This window comes from Budorcas taxicolor, chromosome 3 (genome assembly GCF_023091745.1).
Source record: "Budorcas taxicolor isolate Tak-1 chromosome 3, Takin1.1, whole genome shotgun sequence".
In the NCBI taxonomy this organism is placed as follows: Eukaryota; Metazoa; Chordata; class Mammalia; order Artiodactyla; family Bovidae; genus Budorcas; species Budorcas taxicolor.
Window position 1 is genome coordinate 80,181,540 of NC_068912.1, and position 23,969 is coordinate 80,205,508.

The 23,969-nt window shown below is 43.4% G+C and overlaps 1 protein-coding gene, 1 non-coding gene and 1 pseudogene across 2 annotated transcripts in view; 2 read left to right on the forward strand and 1 right to left on the reverse strand.

Annotated features, from left to right (window-relative positions):
- Positions 1-23,718, reverse strand: part of AK4 (adenylate kinase 4) — a 92,686-nt gene extending 68,968 nt beyond the window's left edge. Inside the window, exon 1 of the mRNA XM_052637251.1 lies at positions 23,574-23,718. Within this exon, the coding sequence (XP_052493211.1) occupies positions 23,574-23,718 (145 nt within the window). The remainder of the gene's footprint in view (positions 1-23,573) is intronic.
- Positions 4,540-5,138, forward strand: LOC128044815 (60S ribosomal protein L19-like; annotated as a pseudogene).
- On the forward strand, positions 7,349-7,421 carry TRNAE-UUC (transfer RNA glutamic acid (anticodon UUC)). The gene has a single exon. It is a non-coding gene; the product is annotated as a tRNA-Glu (tRNA).
- Positions 23,719-23,969: the final 251 nt, after the last annotated feature.

The following is a 23,969-nucleotide window of genomic DNA, read 5'->3' on the forward strand; positions in this document are numbered from 1 at the left end:
AAAGCTGACCTTGATGAGATTTGGACTGGCACTCTGAGATAACCTAACAGAAACATCTATGCTGGGGAAAGAAATCCTTACATGAGGCTTTTAGAACGCATTTCCTTCACAAGACTAACATCCTGTGATAACTACAAGCAACACACAACACATCTGTCTGCAACCGGGGTGAGATTAGTGAGGCACTCACTTTGGGCCAAAAATTGGAGAGGATATAAAAGAAAACAAGCTCTAGTAACCAAGATAAATAATATTTTAAAATATTATCCAATGTTTTAAAGTATCAAAATTAAGGCCATGGATTTAAAAGATATTCACAACTTAAAAGTTAAGAGAATTTTTAGTATTTCAAGTCTAGGAGACAGCATCTCAAGTAACCCTGGAGAACCACTAAGGAGGCGAGGGGAGGAGCCAGGTAGAGTTTTACAAGAAAGGGCAGGTAGTATGAACATCAAATGATTATCATTGATTAAAGAAATTAAAGATATCCCAAGTTAAGGAATTTTGCACTTTTCTATGTACAGAAAAATACAAAAGTCCTGGCTCACTGAAATCATTCCTTTGATATGAAGGATATGATATCTGGGGCCTGTATCCTGTGTTGTCACATCCTGAGTTTCTTCAGGGCTCAACATAGGCAGCGGCTACAGTCTGATGGCTGCTAAATGGCAGGTATTCTTTTCTTCCCGAGTTCCACAGGGCTCACCAGCTCACCATCCGTGGTGTCTGCAATTGCTGAGGACTATGACATCCTTTGTTTACTGATACGGCAGGAAATATTTCATTTCTCAAGGCAAAAAAAATCCGTGATGAAAAATTATGAAAATTTTAAATAAAGACAGGATCCTATCCTGCAATTGTACAACTCACTCACTTCACCCCAATCTCAGTCCTTTCAGATTTGGTCTCTATTTAAAACGTTGGTATTTTGGCACTTGCCTGGTAGCTCAATGGTGAAGAACTTGCCTGCCAATATAGGGGTCACAGGTTCAGTCCCTGATCCAGGAGGAGCCCACATGACAAGGAGCAACTGGGCCTGTGCAACACAACTATTGAGCCTGTGCTCCAGAGCCTGGAAGCCACAACTGCTGAGCCCACGTGCCGAAACTACTGAAGGCCACGAGCCCTACAGCCCATGCTCCACGACAAGAGAAGCCACTGCGATGAGAAGCCCGAGCACCACAGCTGGAGAGTAGCCCCCTGCTCGCTGCAACTAAAGAAAGCCCACATGCAGCAACGAAGACCCAGCACCAGCCATTAATAAACAAAAATAAATCTTTAAAACAACAATTTTTAAAATATTGACTTTTGGCTTATTTTACTCCATTAAACTATTTATCTTGATGACTGATTTTTTTGGCAGCCCTTTAAATTTTTTACTTAAGGAGGGTGACTTGCTCGCTCTTTTAAACTTAGCCTCAGCTCTGCCAAAACATATTAACTTATTTCACACAAGGAAACTTGATGAGACAGCTCTATCATGACTCTCATTTATAAATGAATAAACACAAAAAGGTTAGCCATTGATGCTTTGCCCAAATTCCTACAGTTCATGGCCAAGTCAGACTCCAAACCCAGCTATGTGGGTCATAGCACAAACTCTTATTAAAGGCAACTCTCAGAGCTTTGCATCACTAAAGTACCTGGCATGGGTGAAACTGATCAGGATCCTGTGGGGCCCCGCTGGACACAAAGTCTTTCTGGGTCCCCTATTTCTTTTATTTATTTATTAGGTTAGTTGCAGCACACAGGATCTTTGATCTCCATTGCATCCTGTGGGATCTTTAGTTGCAGCATGTGGGATCTAGTCCCCTGACCAGGGATCAAACCTGGGCACCCTGCATTGGGAGCCCAGAGTCTTAGTCACTAAACCACCAGTGAAAGTCGCTGAGTCATGTCCAACTCTTTCTGACCCCATGAACTATACAGTCCATGGAATTCTCCAGGCCAGAATACTGGAGTGGGTAGCCTTTCCCTTTTCCAGGGGATCTTACCAACCCAGGGATTGAACCCAGGTCTCCTGCATTGCAGGCAGATTCTTTACCAGCTGAGCCACAAGGGAAGCCCAGTGAAGTCACCTCCATTTCTTATTTAAAGGATAAAGGCTTCAGCCTCCTTCCTAAATCTTCCCAGAGATCTAAAGGGCAAATTCAAACAGCTACCAATCAGGGACATAAGGGATGCAGAAACAAAGGAGGAACAAACAAGAAACTTAGTACAGTGATTAAAGCAGCATCCTGGTTCCTCAAGGGAATACATTAAGAGTATGTTTGAGTTCTTCTGTAGGAACTAAGGCTCTACCCAGGTGAGGGGTGGTAATTTTGGAGAACCACTCTGTTACCTCACCACCAATAAATCAGAAGAAAAGTCACACATCCTGTAGCCCTGACCCCAAATTTTATCTATAGAAACTCTTCCGCAAAAGCCATCAGGGAGTTCATGGGGTTTTGAGCACAAGCCACTGTGCTTGCTTGACCCTGCAATAAAACTTTGCTCCAAGCTCAGATTTTTCAATTGATTTGGCCTCATCTCTCCTTTGGTAACCTAAGTCACTACAATCCTGGGTTTCATAAAATAATATGTGGGGAACAATCCAAATAAGCTATAATTAATGACAATCTGGGTAAATTCAGTCATGAGTTTTTCATTGCTGATCTGTGTCCTGCAATATTTAGGCTGATTAATTCCATCCGGAATTTCTCCTGGAATCTTTCTAATTTGTCCCTAATTCTCAGAGGGAACCAAGAAAGCAAGATCTCTGAATGCTCACTCAAGGACAGCACTACAGAGCTGAATCATCTGGAGTAGCTGGTGTCTGAACTTAGGTCTTCGCACTAATCTTCAAATACTGTCAGCTTTATGAGGCTACATGAGCTACACTGCATTGCAGGACAATGTTCAGAAATACTCCCAAATAATGTATTCACTTAGGAAGTAGAACATAGAAGTAAATCCACTATAACTCTAAGCAGATAGGGTAGGAGGTCCCTGGAGAAAGAGAACCAGGAATGGCTTTCTTGACATGAGAGAACTCATTTTGGCCTAAGACATTTTGTGATCTAACCCTGATCAGGATGCTTGCCCTTGAACAGGTCTCAATAATAATGATCTTAAGGGAACAAATGAATGCTGGAATAGAGAAAAGGCAGTCAAACAACAGTTCAGTGATAAAGTAAGAGTCCTAGTTACTCCTCAAAGGATACACATAATAATATATCTTTGAGTTCTGTAGGAACTAAGACCCCAACCCAGATGGAAGACAGGATAAGGATGCTGCCCTCCAGACTACAATCAACCAAGACTTAGATTGTTGACCTTTGCCCCAATTCTAGGCTGAACTCTCCTGGCTCAAGCCCCTTCATGAATATGCATGTAGCCTTAGCTTAAACTTCGCTGATTTTGCTGTTTGTGTATGCTGCCTTGAGAAAGATCACAAAGTACTTGCTGCAAGTAATAATAAGTCCTTCATTCTACCATACTTTGGCTTGGTTGTGTCTATTGGCTCAACATCCACCAAGAGGTGAACGTGGCTTTCTGGTAACTTAGGTGCAATGATCCTGCCACATTTAGCTAGCTGTCAGGAGGGATGGCCACTGCAGATTAAAAGGGCCACAGTGAAATCAGGCTGCAAAAGAACCTAGAAATGATATCATGGGAAGAATGGCTGGGGAAACAAGGGCTATTTTTCTTGGGGGAAAAAAAACGACAACTGAAGTCAGAGAAGTGGTGCCTAGCAACTATTTTCAATTATCTGAAGAGCTAGTGAATTTAATTTATGTGACAACAAAAGACTGAAGTTGGATAAGTGGATGACAGTTTATGGATGACAGTTTCAAGGAGTTGGCTTTCATCTCAGTATGAGGGGAGAAAAAAATCTTCCAACAATTAGACCTGTCCAGCAATGAAAGAGCCTGCCTCCAGAGGAGGCAAGTTGGCTGTCAGCTGCTGTAGAAGGGATCTAACACAGAATGGTCACTTGGACAGAAGGACTTAAAATCCCTTCCAATTCTAAGATGTTAAGAAATGGAACAAATAATTAAACTTAACACAGTCATTGTTATGCATAGTGTTTAGCTCCTAAGAACCCTAGAAAACTGAAACAAAACTGAGTTCAATGAAAAGGTTTTGCACTTTCATCTTATTCCAAGCTGCATTCTTGATTTTTTTTAAAAAAGCTAAGCCAATGAAGTAATGCAAGTTGAAAGTCAATCTCCCTCTTTGAAAAATTAAATTATGTCCTGAGATGCTATTTATAGTTACCATTTAAGAAAACTGGGAAACTACTCATACATGCAATCAATATTTTATAGCTCTCCTACAAACTACATTGGCTATTTTTACCAAGACCTATAGGGGTCATGTAGAAGAAAAATACAGAAGCAGCTGTGTTAAAATTTAGGAAAACCAAGCAAAGCAAAAGTTGAATTTCAGTTATGTCAGCTACTCTGTTTATTAAAAGACCTTGAGAAAATCTAACCTATCAGATAAAGAGGTAAAGTTAAGAAAACTCCTTTTCCTTTCACTGCTGTGGCCACAGCCATGAGTATGCTCAGGCTGCAGAAGAGGCTTGCCTCCAGGGTCCCCCTGCTGTGGCAAACCGGTCTGGTTGGACCCCAAGGAGACTAATGAAATCGCCAAGGCCAATTCCCATCAGCAGATCCGGAAGCCAATCAAAGATGGGCTGATCACCTGGAAGCCTATGACTTCTTGGACTCAATGGTGGAAAAACACCCTGGCTCGCTGGAAGGGCAGGCATATGGGCATAGATAAGCGAAAGGGTACTGCCAGTGCTCGAATGCACGAAAAGGTAACCTGGAAGCAGAGGATGAGAACTGCGCTGGCTGCTCAGAAGATACCATGAATCTAGGAAGACTGACCACCACGTGTATCACAGCCTGTACCTGGAGGTGAAGGGTAACGCGTTCAAAAACAAGTGGATTATATCCACTAGCTGGATATATATCCAGGGAATATACAAGCTGAAGGCAGACAAGGCCCGCAAGAAGCTTCTGGCGGACCAGGCTAAGGCCTGCAGGTCTAAGACCGAGGAAGCCCTCAAGCACCATGAAGAGCAGCTTCAGGCCAAGCAGGAGGAAATCATCAAGATTCTATCCAAGGAGGAAGTGACCAAGAAATAAAGTTCTCCCCCTCTCTCTGTACATAGTAGCCTCAGCAATTGTATAAATCACACATTCAATAAAAACAAACCTTATTCTTTTTTTAAAGAAAAGAAAGAAAGAAAACTGTCCTTTTAATGATGACTCAATTTTTAAAAAGCAATTTCCCCTGCCTTCCAAAAGAGGCATACATGTAAGTAGCTTTGTTTGGATAAGAGTGGAAACAAGGGGTTTCCCTGATGGTCCAGGGGTTAAGAATCTGCCCTTGCAATGCAAGGGGCGTGGGTTTGATCCCTGGTCCAGGAACTAAGATCTAGCACATCTCAGAGAAACTAAGCCTGCGGGCTGTAACTACTTTAGTCCAAGAGCTCAGGAGCCCCTGTCACACAATTAGACACCACAACAAAAGCTTCTGAGTACCGCAACAAAGACCCAACTCAGCCAAATAAATAAATTTAAAATAAAAAAAAGAAACAGAAATAAGACAAATTCAAAGCAAAATAGGACAACACAATTAAAACAATGAGCAAATGCTTATAACCTCTGCAGAACAGAGAATGGTTGAGTGGTGAACATATACACACACACATACATACACCCAAACACATCTCCCAAACACCACTGGATTATGTCACTGATTCCATTCAAAACAGCACATTCACTGAGGAAGATTTTAAATGAAATGAAAATATGTAACTCCAGAGAGGAGGAGAACAAACCAGAGACTCCTCTTACTTGCCAGGTATTTGACATAAATAACCTCCTCTGACCCTCCCCAAAGCCCTGTGAAATAGGAGGAAATAGCCCTTACAAAGGAGGAAATCAAGTTCATTAACTCTTCCCAAATTTACAAAGTCAATAAGACGTTGGGCCTGAGGTATGCGTGACTCCAAACCTCAACGGTATTTCCACTATGCCATGGGGCCAGCTTCAATGCCAGCCACTTGCTAGGCCAAACCCACAAGGGTTCTTGTCAACTGGAACTTCCCACAGGTATGGACTGCACCCCTCTGTTAAATGGGACCCCACTGTCCCTGACAATCGCTGAAGTTTCACACTTCAAAGGGCTGCAATTGGATCTGCCCTGGCCCACCATTCCCATACAGTCACATCTAATGTCACCACTTCAACTTCTCCCGAACACTTCTTCCCACTATTTCTAAACTTCCCACTATGATCTAAACCGTGGTGACACTACCCTAGCTGCCCTTCCTTCCCACCAGTCCACCGGTCACAGTCACACCACTAAAGCAATTTGAGGAAGGCACTCCCCATAGTTTTCCTATTTACAAACTCCATCTGGGATTACAGACAGCCCCTCTCCCGCCCCCACCAGGAACATTTCCAGCCTATTGCCTATAATCCCCAACTCTAGGTTTTAATCAAAATACCCTTAATGTTAATCACCTACTCCCAGACATGATCCTTCAAAAACACCCTTCTCAGGACCTCCCTGGAGGTCTAGTGGTTAAGACTCTGCACTTTCAATGGAGGAGATATGGGTTCAATTCCCCATCAGAGAACTAAGATCCCCACATGCTGCATGGTGTGACAAAAAACTAAAAAGTTAAACAAAACATCCTGCTCCCATTTTTCCACCTGCCAGTACCTAACCCATCTGTAAAGGCCCAGCTCTAACGCCATCTCTCCCATAGCTTTCAGTTACTCTGTCATCCCAAAGTATAACAAACAACTATTACACACTGCCTGTGTTAGATAGTGGTGATAAAAAAAATGAACTCCCTCCACTGTTCTTATAATAAAATTTTCATGCCTTTTTATAGTATTCAGTATAATCTCCCTGATAATTAATTGGCTGTATGTTTTACCTTGTGAATTTCTTAAAGGTGGAGACCATTTTTTTTATTCCTAATAACAAGATGCCATTGGAATATCTTGATTTAACAAGTGCTTACTGAAGTTTAAAGTCTAACCATTTGTCTGTGGATACTATAACAACCTCTTAAACGACCTTGGAAGTTTCACTTTAGAACCATCCAATCCAGTATACAAACAGCCTGAATGACCTATTAAAAATGTGAATCAAACTGTCAATTTCCTATTTAAAAACAATGGCTTCACCTTAGATTAGGTGATGGTGTCTTAGCCACATCACTAAAAACATAAACAGTAAAAGAAGAAAAAAAAAAAACAGATAAATTGGACTTCATCAAAATTAAAAACTTTCCATAGACACCATGAAGAGAGTAAAGAGACAATTCACAGGGAATTCCCTAGTGGACCAGTGGTTAGAACTTGGCATTTTCACTGCCAAGGGCCCAGGTTCAATCCCTGGTTGGGGAACTAAAGTCCCACAAGCCATAGAACATGGGCAAAAAAATATAAACAAACAAGAAGACAATTCACAGAATGGGAGACAATATATGCAAATCATATATCTAATAAGGGACTTATATCCAAAATATATAAAGAATTCAACAATAAAGGACAAATGAGCCAATCTTGAAAACAGGCAAAGGATTTAAATAGACATTTCTCTCCAAAGAAAACATACAAATGGTCAAAAGGACATGGGAAAAAAATGTTCAACATCATTAGTTGAACATCCTTCAGTTCAATTCAGTTCAGTCGCTCAGTTGTGTCCGACTCGTTGCGACCCCATGAACCGCAGCACGCCAGGCCTCCCTGTCCATCACCAACTCCCAGAGTTCACCCAAACTCATGTGTATCAAGTCGGTGATGCCATTTAGCCATCTCATCCTCTGTCGTCCCCTTCTCCTCCTGCCCCCAATCCCTCCCAGCATCAGGGTCTCCTCCAATGAGTCAGCTCTTCGCATGAGGTGGCCAAACTATTGGAGTTTCAGCCTCAGCATCAGTCCTTCCAACGAACACCCAGGACTGGTCTCCTTTAGGATGGACTGGTTGGATCTCCTTGCAGTCCAAGGGACTCTCGAGAGTCTTCTCCAACACCACAGTTCAAAAGCATCAATTCTTCGGTGCTCAGCTTTCCTCACAGTCCAACTCTCACATCCATACATGACTACTGGAAAAACCATAGCCTTGACTAGACAGACCTTTGTTGGCCAAATAATGTCTCTGCTTTTTAATATGCTATCTAGGTTGGTTATAACTTTCCTTCCAAGGAGTAAGCGTCTTTTAATCTCATGGCTGCAGTCACCATCTGCAGTGATTTTGAAGCCCCCCCAAAAAAGTCTGACACTGTTTCCACTGTTTCCCCATCTATTTCCCATGAAGTGATGGGACCACATGCCATGATCTTTGTTTTCTGAATGTTGAGCTTTAAGCCAACTTTTTCACCTTTAAGCCTCCTCTTTCACTTTCAAGAGGCTTTTGAGTTCCTCTTCACTTTCTGCCATAAGGGTGATGTCATCTGCATAGCTGAGGTTATTGATATTTCTCCTGGCAATCTTGATTCCAGCTTGTGCTTCTTCCAGCCCAGCGTTTCTCATGATGTAATCTGCATATAAGCTAAATAAGCAGGGTGACAATATACAGCCTTGACCTACTCCTTTTCCTATTTGGCACCAGTCTGTTGTTCCATGTCCAGTTTTAACTGTTGCTTCCTGACCTGCACAAGAGACAGGTCAAGAGACAGGTCAGGTGGTCTGGTATTCCCATCTCTTTCAGAATTTTCCACAGTTTCTTGTGATCCACATAGTCAAAGGCTTTGGCATAGTCAATAAAGCAGAAATAGATGTTTTTCTGGAACTCTCTTGCTTTTTCGATGATCCAGCAGATGTTGGCAATTTGATCTCTGGTTCCTCTGCCTTTTCTAAAACCAACTTGAGCCTGGCTTGGAGAATTTTGAGCATTACTTTATTAGCATATGAGATGAGTGCAATTGTGCGGTAGTTCAAGCATTCTTTGGCATTGCCTTTCTTTAGGGAAATGCCATTCAAAACCACAATGAGATACCACTTCACACCCACTGGGGAGGCTAAAAGAAAAAGACAATAACAAGACCTGACAAGGAAACGAAGACATTGGAAAACTCATTCATTGGTGATGGGAATGTGTAAATGATGAAGCTGCTTTAGAAAATAGTTTGGCAGTTCCTGTAAATGGTAAACATAGTGTTACCACATGACTTAGCAATTTGACTTCTAGGTATACACCCAAGGGAGATGAAAACATGTCCACACAAAAATGTGTATACTGATGTTCATAGCAGGAAATGACCCAAGTGTCCATCAAAGAATGAAAGAATAAAGTGTGGGATAGCCATCTAATAGAGTATTACTGGCAATAAGAAGAATTGAAGTTCTGACACATATTACCAGATAGTTGAATCTGAAAAACATGCAAAGTTAAAACAGTCATCTGCAAAAGAAAATTATGTATTATGAGTCAACTTATATGAAAGATCAAAAGAGGCAAATCCATATAAACAAAAAGTAGGTTAGTGATTACTAGGAGCTAGAGGGAGGAGGGGAATGGGGAATGACTGCTAATAGGTCCAGGGTTTCTTTCTGGGGTAATGAAAATGTTCTGTAATTATATAGTGGTTGCACAGGACTTCTCAGGTGGCTCAGTGGTATAGAATCCACTTGCTAAAGCAGGAAGATGCAGGACACTGGGTCAGAAAGATCCCCTGGAGGGGGAAACGGCAACCCACTCCAGTATTCTGGTCTGGATAATCCCATGGACAGAGCATCCTGGCAGGCTACAGTCCATGGGGTCGCAAAGAGTCAGACACAACTGAGCATACACGCATGATGGTTGCACAACTCTATAAAAAAAAAGCACTGACTTATGCCCTCTAAAAGGATAAACTTTATTATATGAAAGCTATATCTCAGTAAAGCTAAAAAATAAAATAAAATAAAACAACTCCATTCCCTTGCATCCAGTTATAATGAAGTCTTAATTTCTGGCCACCCTACACCTTTCCAGCCACTTCTGCCATCTCCTCTGCACTCATGATGCTCCCGAGACACGTATCTCCTCTCTTCTCCACTGATGGAACGTTCACTCCTATGTTACAATTAGTCACATGTTCATCCCCCTGCCCAAGTCTTCACATACCTGGCTGCCATGCTCATGTTCAGAGCTCAGCTTATACATCATCTGTTCAGACAGGCCTCCTCCGACTTCCCATTCTGAAGTCGTCTTCCCAGTCACTCTGTCACTACACTATTATATTTTCTTCATAGTACTTATTAACGAATAAGGTGTACAGTTATCTCAGTTGTTTTTCCCTCCTGCCCTAGTAGGATTTCAAAACTTTTGTTGAGCTAAACTAAAGCTAATGAATTTACTCTTCAGATAGTGAAAGACTGTAACTTAAGTTATGAAATGGATCATCTTACAGGGAAGTGATGATGAATGCCGTGTTAGAGGTACAGATGGGTATGGGAGAAATTCCAGATTAGAAAATGACATCTATCTACAACAGCTGCGGAAAAGCTTCATAGAAATGATGGGACTGCAAACAGACTATGAGAGATTAACTGAAGTGTGAAAGGCATTGCGGTAGAAAGGGGGAAAGTTATATTTGAATAACACGCTCCCTCAACGATGTTCATGACCTCAACACTTCACCCACATACACCCCACCATGACTCATGAGAATGTAACATGGAACCTCGAACTTGAATCCTTGACTGTAAATGCCTCAAGGACACTTGCGCATACCTCCCCCTACCTAACGCAGGCACAGAAACATGTTAAGTGACTAATAAGTTTAAAAGTACAGGTATTATTCCAGAAGTCTTACCATTATGATGAGAAACAATTTCTGCCTACTCACAAATACATATGGTTTCTATTTTAGACCTCTTTTGACCCATTTTTATGGGAGAAAAGAGGAAGTCGGTGTTTCCTATTTTAGAATTTTTTTTTTTTAACATTTTAGGGACAGAGTGGTAACAACAACAAACCAATTATCTGCAGCTCACCATTAAAGGGTGTGCTCAGTCTCAGTGGACTTGTGGAGAGCTAAGCTGCAGATTCCCTGCCACTCCTTCCCAATGTGACATTTCTAAGACATAAAGTAGATATTCACTGGCTACTGGAGCACCTGCAAGGCAGCAGGACACAATGGAAAGTTTAAATTCCAGCCATGCAGTCTCAAGTTTGAATGCTAGCTTCTCTATTTGACTGTCTGATGTAAGGCAAGCAGCTCAACCTCTCTGATGTCATTTCTTTATTTATAAAATGAGATATTACTTACAACTGCTCCAGATTTGTGTGTGGACTAGAAAACATGCATGGGCTTCCCTGGTGGCTCAGACAGTAAAGAATCTGCCTGTAATACGGGACCTGGGTTTGATCCCTGGGTTGGGAAGATCCCCTGGAGGAGCGCAGGGCAACCCACTCCAGCATTCTTGCCTGGAGAATCCCATGGACAGAGGAGCCTGGCGGGCTACAGTCCATGGGGTTGCAAAGAGTCAGACATGACTGAGCGACTAAGCGTGCTGCACAGAGAATGTGCCTACATTGGCTAGTCTAGCACGTGCTTGACCCACTGCAAATGTCAGTTATGATGATCAAGTCACAAGAATTACAAAGTGCCAGGGTCACAGGTTGCTGGTCAACTAAAAAATGCTTTAGAATAGAAAACAGTTGATTTCTAGCTTCTTGGGAATTTGATGAGCAGGAGTGACTTTGCATTATTTCAATACTATCAGTCTCTCTGGCCAAGGAAGAGATGCTTGCTGCCAGACCTGTCCTTTAACCAGTACAAGAACCCTTGGAACTTAGAAGTAAAGCTGTTAAAATATAACATCAGCCATCTAATTGGGACTGCATGAAGCTCTACAAATGAGACCTTTTGTACTATGTCTTAAAGGCCAATCAGAACCAAACACCAAGTGATGGAGGGAAAAAGGCAGAGTAATCTAAAGCCTCTATTACCTGATTTAAAATATATTTTAAAAATATATATTTGTACATATATCTAGTTCACTAAAAAGACAATACACAGTTGATATATCTGATTCACTGTAAAAGCATACTGTCTAAAACTTAAAAAAAAAAAAAATTTTCCAAGTCTTAAATCTTCTCACAACATGGACCACACACAGTGCTAAAGAGAAGACTAGCATAATAGAAAACGATTTAACAATTTACCCGGTAGATTGTTAAATATGCAATTCTTCATGCCCTTCATAATGACTGTATTTATAGCTAATCGTCTAGAGCCAATTTACTCTAGTTTCAAGATCAGTTGCCATCACTGACCCAGGAATTGAGTTCCAGGAAGTTAGAAACAGAAGATTAAAAGTTTCCTGGTACCATATGTGTATGGATCTTAAAGGTAAGCATAGTAATGGAAACTGGAAAACGTGATATGAAGCAAAATAATAACCCTTTCCTTTGATAATATGTATAATTAAAAGAATATGTATAGTAGAATGATAATATGCATAATAAAAAGGGTAAAACAGGAGATTGAAAAAGCTGGCTTGAAACTCAACATTCAAAAAATGAAGATCATGGCATCTAGTCCCATTACTTCGTGGCAAATAGTGGAAAAAGTGGAAGAAATGACAGATTTTCTTTTCTTGGGCTCAAAAATCACTATGAACAGTCACTGCAGCCTTGAAATGAAAAGATGCTTGCTCCTTGGAAGGAAAGCTAGGACAAACTTAGTGTATTAAAAAGCAGAGATATCACTTTGCCGGCAAAGGTCCATATAGTCAAAGCTATGGTTTGTCTAGCAGTCATGAACAGATGTGAGAGTTTGACCATAAAGAAGGCTGAGCGCTGAAGAATTGGTGCTTTCAAATTGTGGTGTTGGAGAAGACTCTTGAAAGTCCCTTGGACTGTAAGGAGATCAAACCAGTTAATCTTACAGGAACTCAATCCTGAATATTCATTAAAAGGACTGATGCTGAAGCTTCAATACTTTGACCACCTGATGCGAAGAGTAGACTCGTTAGAAAAGACCCTGAGCTGGGAAAGATTGAAAGCAAAAGGAGAAGGGGGCAGCAGAGGATGAGATGGTTAGATAGCATCACTGACTCAGTGGACATGAATTTGAGCAAACTGCAGGAGATAGTGAAGGACAAGGAAGCCTGGTATACTGCAGTCCATGGGGTCACAAAGAGCTGGACATGACTTAGTGGCTGAACAACAATATTTACAAGGTGAATGAGGCCTAAAATGATAATATACAAGGTGTGATCAAGTCACAAAAGCAACGATCCCATGGACTTCAAATAAGCCCTGGAGGAGGAATTCCAGGTATTCCATGTAAACATCCACCTCTCCTCACCTCTTAGTTGAGCTGACTTGTCAAAATTCAGCTCAGAAATATCCTCTGAAAAGCTTTTCTTAACTCCATGCAAGCATGCTAAGTTGATTCAGTCATGTATGACTCTGTGCAGTCCCATGGACTGTAGCTTGCCAGGCTCCTCTGTCCGTGGAATTCTCCAGGCAAGAACAGTGGAGAGGGATGTCGTTTCTTCCTCCAGAGAATCTTCCTGACCCAGGGGTTGAACCCAGGTCTTCAGCATGGCAGACAGATTCTTTACCATCTGAGCTACCGAGGAAGCCCCCTTTAACACCATATGTGTGTGTGTTAGTCGCTCAGTTGTGTCCAACTCTTTGCGACCCCATGGGGTGTTGCCCACCAGGCTCCTCCATCCATGTGATTTTCCAGGCAAGAGTGCTGGAGTGGGTTGCCATTTCCTTCTACACTTTAACATCATACACAAAAATAAACTCAAAATGGATTAAAGAACTAAATGTGAGACCACATACTATAAAGCTCTTACGGCTGAACACGAGTCTCTTATGTCTCCTGCATTGGCAGGTGGGTTCTTTACCACTACTGCCACCTAGGAAGTCTCTTCCTTAACCCCATTTCCTCCTAAACGCTGGGTAGGCTGCCTCTTCCCTATGTGCCCAGCACCTACAAATGCACACCTTGCAACCTTTCATCCACTGCATACTTGTTTGCCTCACTGCTGCTGCTGCTGCTGCCAAGTCACTTCAGCCGTGTCCCCATAGTCTGTGTGACCCCATAGATGGCAGCCCACCAGGCTTCCCCATCCCTGGGATTCTCCAGGCAAGATCACTGGAGTGGGTTGCCATTTCCTTCTCCTGCCTCTCCCAATAAATTTACATCTCCTTCAGGGAACAGACCTTGACTCACCTCTTTGTATCCCATAAGCCAATACTGCCTGGCACTCAAGCCTTTGTTGAAAGATATAATCAAGGGACAGTCAGCAAAGCGTTTTTTTGTATACTGAAAGACTGCAAATAACCCACAGGCAACTGGTTAAATCACCATTCTCAAAGTGTGGTCCAAGGATCCCTGAGGGTCCATGAGACCTTTCCTGGTGTCTGCAAATCCCCCTCTTTCTCTAACCACATATTTGTGTACAGCCAGATTCTCTTCCAATACTTTCACCTGACAACATGGCAAACTGACTAAGAAACCAGATGTGAGAATCTAGCTTTCTTCTATTAAACCAAACATTAAAGAGATCTGCAAATATGCTACTCTTCTTTGGAGTTTGTTCTAGGAAACAGTTCTTTTTTAACAGAAATAGATTAACATGGGTTTGTTACTCTTGTGTGTGTTAGTCACTCAATCATGTCTGACTCTTCAAGACCCCATGGACTGTAGCTCACCAGGCTCCTCTGTCTTAAGGGATTCTCCAGGCAAGAATACTGTAGTGGGTTGCCATTTCCTTCTCCAGGAGCTCTTCCCAACCCAGGAATCAAACCCAGGTCTCCTGCATTGCAGGCAGATTCTTTACCATCTGAGACCAGAGAAGCCCAGTTACTCTTACTTTCAACAAATTTATAAATATTTTTTAACTTTCTTAGTTTTGATTTCTAGTACAGTCAATAACTATAGGTAGAACCTATATAAACAAAGACTCTTTGGGGTTCTCAATGTCTCTTAAATGTACTAAAAGGTCCTGAGACCCAAACAGTTGAGAATGGGTCAGTTAAAGAAACAAGGGTATAGTTGTATGATAGGAGTATGCAGCCAATTTTTTTAAAGAATATGGTAGGTTGGTAAACACTAGTAGAAACCAATGTCCAAGCTATAATGCTAAGTTTTTTAAAAAAGGACAGGAACTTCCCTAGTGGTCCAGTGGCCATACGTGTGCTCCTAATGCAGGGGGCCTGGGTTCTATCCCTGGTCAGGAAACTAGATCCCATCTGTCACAACTAAGAGTCCCCATGCTGCAAGTAAAGATCTTGTGTGCCGTAATTAAGACATGTGCTGTGTGTGTTAGTTGCTCAGTCTCGTCTGACTCTTTGCAACCTCATGGACTGCAGCCCGCCAGGCTCCTCTGTCCATGGGATTCTCCAGGCAAGAATATTGGAGTGGATTCCCACGCCCTCCTCCAGGGGATCTTCCCAAACCAGAGATCAAACCCGGGCCTCCTACATTGCAAGAGAATTCTTTACCAACTGAGCTACCACAGAAGCCCAGGTGACATGGCACATCAAATAAATAAATATTTAAAAAAGAAAGAAAGAAGGGCAAAACAAAGTATTGATATATGTGTACATTTTTTAAAGAGGTACCACTATACATACATATATGATATATGTATACACATATTTTTAGGATGAACATCCAAGAAAAGTAAAAAGTAGGTATCCTTGTGGAAAGTAACTGGGGAACCCGAGGTCAGGGATGGGAGAGATTTTCCACACCATTCCTAGTGTATTTGAACATTTTACCACCTGCATGTATTATGTGTGTGCTCAGTCACTCAGTCTTCTCCACCTCTTTGCAACCCCATGGACTGCAGCCCTCCAGGCTCCTCTGTCCAAGGGATTTTCCAGGCAAAAGTGCTGGAATGGGTTGCCATTTCCTACTTCAGGAGATCTTCCCAACCCAGGGATTGAACCCAAGTCTCTTCCGTCTCTTGTATTGGCAACAGATTCTTTACCACGGCACCACCTAGGAAGCCCTCTACATGTATCACTTTTTTCAAAAAATCAACAGTGTAATAAAAATTATATTGAAATAGTACAAAGCATTAAACTCACATTGAAGAACAGACCGTAATGACACTCAAAAATATTAAATGATACATTGTGAAATAAAACAAGCCATTTTCAAAACAGTAATACATAATATATTCTTAAAAAACTGTCAGGAAGATAGTCTGCACATGAAAAGTATTAACAGTTATTATTTCCTCCTAGTTAGTGCAAATACAAATTTCTTACTTCCTCATCTATCTTGCATTTCTAAACCTTTGGTAACTTAACATGAACTATTTATGCAATCAGAAAATCAATGAAAGGCCTCTTTCCTGGATGGAACCATGGAGGGTACAGAAAAGAAAAAGAAGGTTCCTGCTGTGCCAGAAATCCTTAAGAAAAAAGCAAAAGAATTTTGCAGAGCTTAAGATGAAATGTCTGAGAAAGAACTTTGCCCAAAAGATGCTTTAAAAAGTAAGGAGGAAGTTAATCTATGAAAAAGCTAAGCAGTATCACAAAGAATACAGGCAGATGTACAGAACTGAAATTTGAATGGCTAGGATGGCAAGAAAAGCTGGCAACTGAGGAACCCAAACTGGCCTTTGTCATCAGGATCGGAGGTATCACTGGTGTGAGCCCAAAGGATCAAAGGTGTTGCAGCTTCTTCATCTCCATTAGATCTTCCTAGGCACCTTTGTAAAGCTCAGCAAGGCTTCAGCTAACATGCTGAGAATTGTGGAACCATACATTGCATGAGTGTTACCCAAACCTGAAGTCAATAAATGAACTGATCTACAAGTATGGCTATGGCAAAATCAACAAGAGAATTGCCCTGACAGATAACATGATGCTCAATCTCTTGGCAAATATGGCATCATCTACATGCAGAATCTGATTCATAAGATCTATACTGCTGAAAAATGTTTCAAAGAAGCAAACAACCTCCTATGGCCCTTCAAACTGTCTTCTCTATGAGACGGAGTAAAGAAAAGGACCACCCATTTTGTAGAAGGTGGAGATGCTGGCAACAAGGAAGATCAGATCAACAGGCTTATTAGAAGGATGAATTAAGGTATTTACCACTATTTTTGTAATCTGTTCACTTAATAGAGGCTGCTTTCAAGCTGAAAAGAAAGACAGAAAAGAAAAACAAAGAAAGTGTTTAAATATACAAGTATAGGGAATTCCTGGCAGCCCAGTGGTTAGCACTTCACACTTTCACTGTGGAGAGCCCAGATTCAATCCCTAGCCAGGGAACTAAGATCTTGCAAGTGCAGCAGTGCAAATGAGGGGGCATGGGGGTGGGGATGTTGGAAAACAGAAATATACACGAAAGTATGTGTATCTATGTCTATATTAAATAAAATATTTAGTAAGCAAAAACTTACATGAATAAAGCAGCACCAGGGTGGCACAACAGTAGAGTCCCCCTGCCAATACAGGATTTGCAGATTCGAATCCTGGGTTGGGAAGATCCCCTGGAGAATGGAATGGCAACCCACTCCAGCAATCTTCCCTGGAGAATCCCATGGACAGAGGAGCCTGGTGGGCTACAGTACACAGGGTCACAAAGAGTCAGACATGACTGAGCGACTAACACTTTCACTTCTATCTGCTGAATGGACTATAATATAGAAACTTTAAATGGTTTTGAAGAAGTGATAAGAACACAGGAAAATGCTCATAATATCCAAGTGGGACGCCAAGTTAGTTTGCTGGGGACAGCAGGGCAAATATACAGGAAAAAAATAACTTGTTAGAATTTCCTAGTGTCAGTGTGGAATAGTGGGTAATTTTCACTTGCCTTTTCAGTTTCTTTCACAGCTTTGCATTTTTCAAATTTTCTACAAGGTCAGAAATTTTCTACAATTTTCTACTTTGGTCAGAAAAAACTACTTTTAAAAAATGAGCAGGGCTTCCCTTGGTGGTCCAATGGCTAATGCTCCATGCTCGCAATGCAAGGTGCCCAGGTTCAATCCCTGGCCAGGGAACTAGATCCTGCATGCCGCAATGAAGACTGAAGATCCTGTGTGCTGCAAATAAGACCTGGCACAGCCAAATAAATAATTTTTTAAGTGGATTTCCATTAAAAAATGACCACACTGAAAAGAAGCTCAGATTCAACTACACATGTGTGAAAGTCAGTCTTAATGTCATGGGACCTTATTCAAGTCAAACTAACAGTTCTCTCAAAGTATGCGTGAAAACCCTCAAAGAAATGAGAAAAAACAGGGGGATGTACAAGTGGACCTGCAGACAGGAGAGATGCCTCCAAACTTGTCAGGTCCTTGACCTAGGCATCCTGAGTCCTTGACCTACATCCTGAGTCTTACCAAACGAAGGAAAAAATATGGAATATCCCATACTCTAGAAATAGCAGACTAAGCCAAGACTTTGCATGATCTCCAAAAACACGAACTATTAATATTTAATGTTGTTCTAAATACATTGGTGAACATTAGTCTCTTTAATACAACTTCTCCAATTGTCAGACGTTTTCATTCTTACATAAGAAAAGACACACATTTATACTTAATGAGCATTTAAAAAAAAACCTGAACCTTCTGAACTAGATCATTTTTTCAGGAGAGGCTCAGCCCATAGACTAATTTGAAATGCCAATCCCATCTGCAAACCTCAGCAAGAGCTGCAGTTAATATTAATTAAGAGCAGAAACAGGTTTGTTCTTGAACATCTTTTCTCTCAAGTCCAGGATGCTTCCAAATGGAAACTTTCCAATTTCCCTACACTTGAGATAGTAGATCCAGTACAAACCTTAAAACAGGAGTCTCACACCTTTTAGAGGGAGGTTTCATTCACTGATCACTCAGCAAATGAAGGTACCACTAAATATAAATGGGGGGGGGGGGGTGTTTGTTTTGGGCCACACCATGCAGCATGAGGGATTTGCATTTCCGACCAGGGATTGAACCTGCACCCCTGCAGTGGAAGTGAGAGCATGGAGTTTCAACCACTGAACTGCCAGGGAAGTCCCAAGATTTGGGGATAGTGGTTTTGGGTATTTATTTTCTTATTTGGCTGTGACAGGTCTTCGTTGAGGCTTTTTAGTTGAGGCATGTGGGATTTTTTCTTTTTTTATTTAATTTAGTTTCAGCATTCAGACTCTTTTGGCTCACACCATAAAGAATCTGCCCGCAATGTGGGAGACTCAGGTTCAATCCTGGGTCAGGAAGATGCTCTGTAGAAGGGAATGGCAATCCTCTTCAGTATTTTTGCCTAGAGAATTCCATAGACAAAAGAGCCTGGTGGGCTATAGCCCATGGGGTCACAAAGAGTCGGACACAACTGAGTTACTAACACACATTCATGCTCTAATTCTCTGATCAGGGATCAAACCCAGGCCCTCTGCGATGGGATCACAGTCTTAGCGTAACCACAGGCCTTCTCCTATATCCTCTGCTTTAGCTCCTCTCTGAAGTACCTGCTGCTGCTGCAGCTAAGTCACTTCAGTTGTGTCTGACTCTGCAACCCCATAGATGGCAGCCCACCAGGCTCCGCCGTCCTTGGGATTCTCCAGGCAAGAACACTGGAGTATGTTGCCATTTCCTTCTCCAATGCATGAAAGTGGAAAGTGAAAGTGAAGTCTCTCAGTCGTATTTGACCCTTAGAGACCCCATGGACTGCAGCCTACCAGGTTCCTCCATCCATGGGATTTTCCAGGCAAGAATACTGGAGTGGGGTGCCATTGCCTTCTCCTAGATAATAGTATTTGATGCAAATTTCCTGAGTTGTTTTGCTGATGTGAAACCCCACTCCACCAAATGGAAGAACTACTTGGTGACTATGAGCACACAGCTCCAGGCCTCCTGGAGCCTAAGGACAAATAAGTTTAACCCCTGTGACACCACCCTGCTGCCTCACCATCAGCCAATCAGAGATTGTACACTGGCTGATCCTCTACCCTGAGACACTCACCTGTCCTTAAAAAATGCTTTGCAAAAACCCTTTAGGAAGCCTCAGGATTTTCAGGGCATAAGCCACCTCCTAGCATGGACTTGCAATATACCTTTCTTCGCTCCAAACTCTGACGTTTCAGTTTAGCCTCACTGCAAAATCCGGCACATAAACTTGCATTAACATTAGCCACTGGACTACCAGGGAAGTCCCAGATTTTAAAGGAACTCTATTGAGTGCCAGCTGTGTGTGATGCACACGCACACACATACACATTCATGCATATGTATGCAAAAGCACACACACAAAAGCTAATATTTTTTATGACAGTGTCCCAGCTTCTGGCAACTTAAGAGAACTCTCCCATCTATTTACTCATTCAGTATGCCAAAAAAAAAAGTAAGCCAAAAATCGGGGGGTGGGTCTTCAAATAAGGTATTTGGTAAGTCTCAGCCTGCAGAGCTTCAGGCAGACCAGGCAGAGCCAACAGGTGACAGATATCACAAAGCTCATCTGAGATCCATAGTAAACACAAACTTTTATCACAAATCAGAGCTAATTAAGCAGAATGGACTTATCGCTACAGGCTGTTTGACTCTTCTGGGAAAGATGTAGATAGAATTTATGACCGTGTCTTCATCAGGCTTGTTGAACTCCTTTTATTCATTAGGCAATTTGTCAGATCCATCCTTTAAGTCTCAGTGGCAACTGGACTATGGTGAAGGTAGAAAAAATACTGCTATAGCCCCCAGCACCTAGAACCCTGACATATAGCAGGTATTCAGTAAATATCTACTAGATAAATCAGAATACATTAGCTGCACTGCATCAGAAGTGTATGCGACAGCAGCAATAGAATTCACAAGCTATGTGCAGAGCAAAGAGATGAATTTCGCCAGGGCAGGTGAGGGAAAATTGCCCAAATGCAATGAGTAGCCAGTCCTTTCCTGGAAGAGCAGCTTTTCACCAGGCAGTAACGGCAGGAAAACCGTGTGGACAGGAGTATGCCCCAATCCTGCAGGCTGCAGCAGATGGCCTGAGCTACTTTCCAATTCAAATTCTTACCAAGGTTTTATTTCCTGGGATTTTGCTGCACTTTAGCATCTCATTCAAACCTTCAACTATAAAGGGGTACCTACAGAGCGGTCATTGTGCTTCTCTGCCAGGAAATTAGTGAAGAGCAAACAGCAAGTAACAGAAAAATAAATGCTGCGGAATGTTTTCTTATTTACCAGGCAACAAGCCTATTAAGACTCTTATACCTTCTGAGAAAAATAACCCAAGAACACCCTCCAAGTCCACTAGAAACAGGCCATTTTCAAAATAGTCATTGTCCTTTATTTGTCCTCTTCTTCTTTCCCTGATAGTGCTTTTGGTTTTGGGGGGTTTTTTGGCCCACAGCACAGTGGATCCTAGTTCCCTGACCAGGAATCGAACTTGCATCCCCTACACTGGAGGCACGGAGTCTTAACCATTGGACTGCCAGGGAAGTCCATTCTTGATTAAGTTTTAATTGATTCATGCATAAACTATTTGATTCCCAACAGAAAAAGATAATTTAAACATTGCAGAGTCACTTTTTACTCCAGGGAGAAACACTGGCAGGGAAATGAAGGCACTTGAAAGAGAACGGAGACTAAAATTCTGAACAAAGGAAAGTTAAAATGAACAAAATAAGGGAAAACAACTAGTGGAAAAGTTTTCAAACCCCCTAAAAAAGTGCAGAAACAAGCGACTTCCCATCACATTCTCTTCAAAAAAGCAGCGTGGGCTTCCCTGGTGGCTCAATGATGGATAATTCTCCTTCCAGTGCAGGAGACATGGGTTCAATCCCTGATCCGGGAGAATTCTAAAAGGCAAGGAGCAACTAAACCCGTATACCACGACTATTCAGCCAGTGCTCTAGAGCCAGGGAATGGCAACTACCTGAAGCCCGGGTGCCCTAGAGCCAGGGCTCTGCAACTTGAGAGGCAGGATGAGAGGCCTGAGTGCCACAACTAGAGAGTGGCCCCCTACTCTCTGCAACTAGAGAAAAGCCCACGCAGCAACGAAGACCCAGCACAGCCAAACAAATAAATAAGTAAATCACCTTTTTAAAAAGGAAAGAGCCACCAATCCAGTCCCAAGATGGATGGTGCAAAGCCTTCAAGCCAGAAGGAGGCAAGTTACCGAGTCAGGTACAGAGAAGGCAGAAAAATGGGCTCAATCCCACCCAGCAGTTTCCTCACCTCATTATACCCACTGAGAAGCCCCACCTGACCACAAAAGCCACCTGGCCACCTTGAGCCAGCCTACCCTTTCAGAGTTCTCCCCCCACCCAAACTGCATTCCAAACCGGGAAGGAGTAAAATGCATTTGAATGTGTTATTAAAATTAAAATAGACCCGGTTGTGGTCTATTCCAGGTGCGATGAGGTATACAGGACGCAGCCTTCTGAATGGTGAAGGGTGGGGAACAGGATTATTGAAAATCAAAATAAAAGTTTGCTCTTAAAACCTGCTTTAAGAAAGAAGGAGTAAAATTCTGCCTTTAAAATATTTCTTAATTCCCCGCCGCTTTCAGGCTTTCTGTTTTCCAAGCACCGTCCTCCACCCACCTCTGTCAAACTAATCTGTGCTTCGGTAATGAAGATACCGTAATAGGCTATAACCACCTAGGACCAGATGAGAACAGAAGACAGAGGGAAGCACCCCGTTTGCAATAACAAGTTTTCATAAATGAGTTGTTAATTGTGAGCATCTGCATCCCAGAAGGGCCAACTACCTCGCAGCAGCACCACACCTACCTACCTCTCGCCTTTTAACGCCAATTCATTATGAACTCGTGTGAATGCGGGGTGGGAGCAGAGGGGAGAAGGGTCGCACTGACAGGCCAAGGAGAGCGGACGACCTGTAGCCCCAAATTAACCAGGCAAGCCAAGAGAGGCATTCTCAAGAAGCCATTTCCAAGGAGGCTGGATTCAAACTGTAATTTGTCAGATCAAGTCTCCTTGTCTCCTAATGGTCAGGCCCCGGCTTGAGGAGGAGGGGGAGTTAGTGGTGAGAGTTTACCTTAGAAGGCGGCAGGGAACAGACAGGCCTTTCAAAGCCACCCAGGGCTCTGCCCAGAGGCCCCGGGAGGCGCGGAGGGGCTGGAGCGGCGCGCGGCTGCGAGCCCCGCGGCGCCACAGGTTCCCCAGCGCGCGGCAGGGCCCGACTCCCACAGGTGGGCGGCGCTCGGCCTGGGGGCTCTGGCGAGAAGAGGGGATGCTACGGGTCACCAGGGACGCGGTGAACTGGGTGGGAGACGGCCAAGCGGTAGGATGGCTTGGCCTTAAGGAAGCCGGGCGAGAGAGAAGCTCGGGGTTTTCAGCTGCCCCGATCTGCTGGCTGGTGACCTGCTTTTCGCCAAAGCAAGAGCAGCCCGTGGCTGGGTGGGAGTGGGGCTCGCACCCCTCCTACCCTCCGCCCAGCTAGCCTTGGCCTCCTCCCGGGCGCGGTTAAGCCGCACGGCCGCAGGCCACCAGCTGCATGCGCCCCGGCACGTAGGAGCCTGCACTACCACATGAGGGCGGGGGAAGGGCGCCCGGGGACCGAAGAGACTCAGCCCCTGGCTGGCCCTTCGCCTCCCAGCCTCACCCGATCCCGCGTCCGCTCACTCGCCCCCGCTCCCTCTCACCCGTGTTGGCCTTGATGTTCTCCCGCAAGAAGTGGCCGCTGGAGAGATGCTGAAGGCCAAAGTTCTGGGCTATCCTCTGGCACACGGTGCCCTTGCCCGAGCCCGGCGGCCCAAGGATGACCGCACGCAGGAGTTTGGAAGCCATTGCCTCGGAGAGGAGGGGGAGGCCGAACTGACAACCGGGACAGCGGCCTCGGAGAAGCCCCGGGAACTTTGTTTCTTCTGCCCCTGCCTCTGACACCCTGCGCTCGCGCGGGGATTCGCCGCCGCCCCTGCAGGGGAAGGAGAGACTTTGAGACAACCCCGCCTCTCCGCCCCGCGCCTGGGCGGCTCGAGGGCGGAGTAAGCGCCACGCTACACCTCCCCGCCCTCAACGCCCCCACTCTGCGATCCCGG